The sequence below is a fragment of the Zea mays genome, chromosome 8, assembly GCF_902167145.1.
Source record: "Zea mays cultivar B73 chromosome 8, Zm-B73-REFERENCE-NAM-5.0, whole genome shotgun sequence".
Taxonomy (NCBI): Eukaryota; Viridiplantae; Streptophyta; class Magnoliopsida; order Poales; family Poaceae; genus Zea; species Zea mays.
Window position 1 is genome coordinate 8,427,560 of NC_050103.1, and position 5,527 is coordinate 8,433,086.

The 5,527-nt window shown below is 40.2% G+C and overlaps 1 protein-coding gene across 12 annotated transcripts; it reads right to left on the reverse strand.

Annotated features, from left to right (window-relative positions):
• Positions 1-800: 800 nt before the first annotated feature.
• LOC103634736 (probable glycosyltransferase) lies at positions 801-4,580 on the reverse strand. Of its 12 annotated transcripts, none has more exons than XM_008657321.4 (8): positions 4,098-4,524; positions 3,596-3,718; positions 3,433-3,492; positions 3,260-3,349; positions 3,035-3,168; positions 2,263-2,611; positions 1,707-2,072; positions 824-1,582 (listed from the first exon to the last, which is right to left on the reverse strand). In XM_008657321.4, exons 1-8 carry the CDS (start codon positions 4,383-4,385, stop codon positions 1,562-1,564), a joined length of 1,431 nt encoding a protein of 476 aa, XP_008655543.1. In that variant the 5' UTR covers positions 4,386-4,524; the 3' UTR covers positions 824-1,561. The 12 variants fall into 12 exon arrangements, 10 of the variants coding, with proteins under 10 accessions (XP_020398318.1, XP_008655539.1, XP_008655543.1 ...); XM_035961593.1 differs by having other exon boundaries at positions 1,098-1,582; positions 3,433-3,474; positions 4,098-4,522; XR_004851844.1 differs by having other exon boundaries at positions 801-2,072; positions 3,035-3,165; positions 3,260-3,338; positions 3,433-3,513; positions 4,098-4,507.
• Between the last annotated feature and the right edge of the window lie 947 nt (positions 4,581-5,527).

Here is a 5,527-nt window from a genome sequence, read left to right on the forward strand (position 1 = left end):
ATTAATTACCTATGTAATCTCAGTATTAGGACAGACAAGAATGTTCAGCGTACAACTTTCAAATATGTTTTAGTTGACGATGAACTCTACTGTTGAACTATCAACGGTATCCTGCTTAAATGCTTGGGACCGGATGATGCTATATTAGCCATGGCCGAAGTTCATGAGAGGATTTGTGGTACTCATCAATTGGCTCCGAAGATGAAGTGGCTATTACGAAGATCTGACTTCTATTGGCCTGATATGATAGCCGATTGTTTCAAGTACTACAAGGGATACCAAACGTGTAAAAAATTTGGCGACTTACAGCTAGTTCCTGTAGTTGAATTACATCCTATTATCAAATCTTGACCTTTCAGAAGATGGAGATTGGATTTTATAAGAAAATTTCATCCTTCATCATCAAAAGGGCATCGATTTGTATTGGTCGCCACAGACTACTTTACCAAATGGATTAGAGCCATTGCTCTCAACATGACACACAGAGAGGTGATTGAGTTTATAACGAAGCATATAATTAATAGATTCAGCATTCCTCGGACTTTGACCACAGAGCAGGAGAGTTTTTTTATGTCAAAGAAGGTAGCATATAATTAATAGATTCAACATTCCTCAGACTTTGACCACATAGCAGGGGAGTTTTTTTGTCAAAGAAGGTACGTAAAACTTACATGTGACGATGTTTTCATATAATAATTAATTATAAAAATAAATAATTACATTGTAAAGAGATCACTCATTATATAAATAACATATATATTTATTTTAATGTACACACTGATTTCTTAAATCTGACAATGTGTAGAAGTGACAATGCTTTGCATTAATAACATAATAAGTATGTTCTAATTATAATTTAAGCGAAAACGGTGATCCCCGAAGGGGATTTATCCCCATGGAAAATAGGGATGGAGAAGAAATACCCCGCAAGCATTTGTGGGGATCCTGCAAGGATTTTTTTTGTCGCGGAAACGGGAATGGAGAGCTAAAACCTGACAGAGAATTCCCCGTGCATCCCTATTCCAGATCTTTTCCCGTGCCCAGGTTAAAAAGAGTAACGAAAATTACAATCTTACAGAAAGGGACATCGTCAGTCGTCACAACACCTCATCGGCTTTTGTCAACGCTTTACACCAAACTATCCATGAGGGAAATTACCAGTAATGAGAACTCAGTCATAAGCCTGCTCCTATATAAACTGTATTTTATCCACAGACTGCCAGTTCTACTGTCAGATCAACATCTCCATTCAGCACCTTGAGCACGGAACAGCTGTGTCGACAAGATTACAATCCAAATCCCACCACATGAGCAGCTTCCTCAGACGAGCACACCAAAAACGGGTCAGCAAACAACCCTCCATATGTAATTCAGGCATGTGAACCACAGGTGCTGCTCTAACGGATCTGGTTCACCCTGCTAAACCAGACTGAGTGTAGTATCATGTGGAAAATGTCATACTTGACAGGATTCGGATGCCACATAAAATGCTTCTGCACCCTTTTCACGTTTGCCTGAAGGGTTATGTATCGACTCTCGGGTATTGCCAACAAGATTTGCTTCAGCTTAGGTACATCGCTTTCTGGTACGACAACAGAGAACGTACTCCAGTTGAGTGCGGCATCAAACGGGAGAACAAAATGGTCAGCGATTATTACTGGAACACACTCATAATATATTGCCTCCACTATTCTCGGGCTATTTACCTCATACCCCATGGGACAGATGCAATACTTGCTTGACTTCATATGCTGAACGTAATTTCTCTTCCTGGTGATTCGGTGTGGCAGCCTACTATATATTCTCATATCATCATCCTTGTTTCCCCAATACTTGAGAAGTACAGGTCGAACTCGACCATGCATCTGCCCTGCAAAGAAGGCCAGGATAGTCCTCTGCGCAGCTGGTCTTCCTCCAATATCTCTTAGAGGTCTTCTTGGTGACCTAAGGAATGTTTCTGGAAGGGAAACATCTTTTCCACGGATAAAAAATCCTTCAGAGAGATCTGCATTGCAGAGAGCTTTAATAGTGTTCTTCCGCAATTCATCATGCAATTTTGTTGTGTAAGGCCCCTGAAAGAAGATACAATGTCAAGTACAAAAAAATTTTAATTTTCCAAATTAAATCTGTTTTTCTCCTTGACAGTTTATCAAACTTTTCTAAAAAAAGTTGATAAAAAACCAGTAAAAAAGGTATTGGTTAAAATCCATAGTTTACATGATGGTCATTCAAGGAAGAAAAAATGCAGTGGAGAAAACATACCCAGTCATGGCAAGCAACAAAGAAATGATCAGCTCCTTTTGTCCTATTCCAATATGGGTACTTGGCCGAGATAAGGTCAATGTAATTTTTAACAAAGATAGACAGTGGCTCAATTGTATTTGAGCCAGGCACATAAAGGTTATGCTCCAGTTGACGAGAGCTATATGGAAGATAGAATAAATGGGCTGTATTTGGATCTCTCACAACAAAATTCTGGTTTGTCTCCATCAATTTCATAAACCATCCCTCAGACGCATAGATACCTTTCAACTCTGGGGAATGGAAAATAGGTTTTGCTCCATCATGATATATGAAAACCTTAAGAAGTCTCTCCATCAGTTCATAACTCCTGGAAGCATGAGTCGAACACATTTAATAAACCAACCACTGAAATGAAACAGCCAATGCACAGTAGAGTCCAGCACATAAACATCAGTGTGATAAGTTAGAAAACACAATGTGTCATATTAGGAACATAAGTTATCATTGCAGTTGCAGCTTCATTTTATTAGGAACTGCTCACATGCTACTGATCACCCAATATACAGTTGGTTGGCAGGATTGTACATCACAAAAGGCAATGCCATAAGTAAAGAAGTTACTCCAATAAATGATCATGGCGTCGGCCAAAATTAGTTCTGTTTTTTTTTAAGACAAGGATAAAGAAGAATGTTGTTAAACACATGGTTATGCATTTGTTTTTTTTTTGGAAAAGAATTATGTAACGTACCAATCACAAGAGAGACAATATGAAGCCTAGCCAGTTCCTTACCTTTTAAAGATGGATACATTCCGGAACAAGGGTGCATAAAGATCAGGGTCATCTGAGGTCAATGGTGCATTAGTGATTTCTTTCTTTGCATATATAAGCTCTTCATCAGCTGCTGTTGACCAAAGAGGCGCCTGCTAAATTGACAAGGTAAGAGAAGTATTCTTACAATTTTTACTCCTAATAATAAGAATTGAAACCACATCCTAAAAGAGGTAAAGCATCAACCTCTGGCGTTACAGGGAGAACAGATTTGGTATCCATGACATTTTCTCCATTGACATCAGAACTCATTGTAGGCAAACCACTAAAAATGGGCTTCACAGGTAAGAAGGTTATAAGAAAAATAAATATGTCAGTTGCTACAGGAAAATTTCACCCATGATTAGTTAGATATGTACCTCTTCTTTGAGAAAAGGGGATGACTCCTTTGGCGGATTTCTCTGAAGTGTCATTAGAAGCTATTGAGAAAACATGGCTTCCTAATTGCATCAAGTTGAAACAAACATGACATGCAAAAAGAAATCCATGCAGTGATATGTCAACTTTTGTAGTGATCCATACCTTTATATCAGGATGTTCGGGTTCCTCCATTGAACCATCATAAAAAATTTCTGCAGGTGAAGATGAAGGGGCCAGGAACATAGAGGGGGCTGCTGCTGGAGCAATCCTAGCTGACAAATTAATCTGCAAAAACAATTAGTGTGTTTTCTATACTTGTTTCAAAAGTACCCATTCGGCTGATTTAATTCACATTGAGAATAAAAGATATTTTTACAACTTGTCACTAAATCAAAATTAGTCTTGATTCCCAAAAATTCTCTTAAAAAGCTACCACGATTGTACCAGGGTTTACACCTATTTGTAATCGAGACTTTAAAGTTTCAAATGGCTGTCGATCTGCAATTAAAATTCCTGGCAAGTTGTTCAGATTTCTCTAATTACAGCAAATTCCCACAGTATGCAAACACTATTTAGCCGTTAAAAGGATGATATTTCCTTTCCAAGCCTCATCATAACGAAAGCACCAATGTTAAATTATGAAAAACGAAAAACCAGCACCCACCTCGCCGAAGGAAGAAAGCGGCGCTTCGGATGGCGACGACGTCGAGGCGGCGGGGCCCGCGAAGCTTCCGGCCACGACTGCGGCCGCCACTGTCTCCTTGCGGGTATCCCCAGGGAGGGGTCCTAAGAGATAGGAGCGCCATCGGCTGGGGTCCTCCGTGGCAGGGGCGGCGGCCAGGAGGAGCGCGAGCGCCGCGACAACGGCGCAGGCGGCGACTACGCGGCGCCAGGAGAGGAGCTTGCGCGCCGCAGGAGGATGCGACGGATTGGTGTGGTGGTGGTGCGGCATTGCGTACGCTGCGGGCACGGGAGAAGTGGTACGGACGGCGGTGCTTGGAGGAGAGTCGTGCGGCCGTAGTAGAAGTGTAGAACTGTAAAAGGACGGTGACGTCGGCGAGGTGTTCCTCTGACGTTTCCGTGTGTCTCCGGGACTCGGCCAGACAGCCGGTTGCTCAAAGGTCCGTCAGTCAGTCTTTGAATCTTCGTTTTTTTTCTCGGTACTTGGTTCATATTATATAGAGCAAGCATTTTTTTTACAAATGACACCAGTAATTAAAATCCAATTGAGCCCACATGAAAGAATTCAAACAGGCCCCAAAAGAAATGTGTGTCTATCGGATCCTTTCTTTCTTGAGAATAAAGGAGTATTCATCCATTAAGCCCCACTTTAGATTACAAATTGCTAGTTAGGTTTATTATGGTATAACTTGTTTATCTAAGTATGTTCTAGGCTAAACATGGTGCCTATATTTTTAAAATTCTTTCGTTGGTAGTCACGAGTACGTCGATAACAAGGTGAGTGTGAGTTCTTAAATTTTAAGATTCATTAATTCAATATTTCGGATTTGCTTACAGTGATAAATGATGAGTACCCATATCCACCCTCTCAACATAATGTAACTCCACAAGACTACCCCTTCATAACTTAAATCATTCGAATAAGGGCTTGAAAGCTACATCCACTGTGTATGCTCATATGCTCCAATGGAAATGATCCTCATCAAGCGTAGGACCCTTGTCCAACCTCTCGAGAGACACTTCGACACGTGAGGAAGATTTGAATTTGAAAAGACAATATTTGTGTGCTTAGAAGACGACCTTCTAGAACATGGTTGAAGTAGTTTGTTGAATCATGAAAATGAGATGGGCACAAACATAATTCATTGGCTCTTTTGATCTATAAAGGGCACGAACAGAATTCATTGGTTCTTTCGATCAACCAAAAGCAGATACTCTTGGAATTGATCAAATATTGGTCTTGTTAGGTTAGGACTGATGTTTACCAATTGGAACACAATTTACACTAGTTAGATGTGGATTCCTAACAATCTTAGTGTAAGGAAAATGGGTAGGGGCCCATTGGTAGTTAAGTTTTGGTGTTTGATGATTAGCATAAATATTTAGACTAATATTGTTTGCTAGTGTCTTTGA

What these genes read in the sequence shown, in the direction of transcription:
- LOC103634736 (XM_008657317.3), bottom strand. Translation starts at nt 4,385, where the DNA reads ATGCCGCACCACCACCACACCAATCCGTCGCATCCTCCTGCGGCGCGC. An exon ending in CCGAACATCCTGATATAAAG is followed by an intron (nt 3,493 to 3,595) that starts GTATGGATCACT and finishes TTTTCTCAATAG; the next exon opens with CTTCTAATGACACTTCAGAG. An exon ending in CCCCTTTTCTCAAAGAAGAG is followed by an intron (nt 3,350 to 3,432) that starts GTACATATCTAA and finishes TTACCTGTGAAG; the next exon opens with CCCATTTTTAGTGGTTTGCC.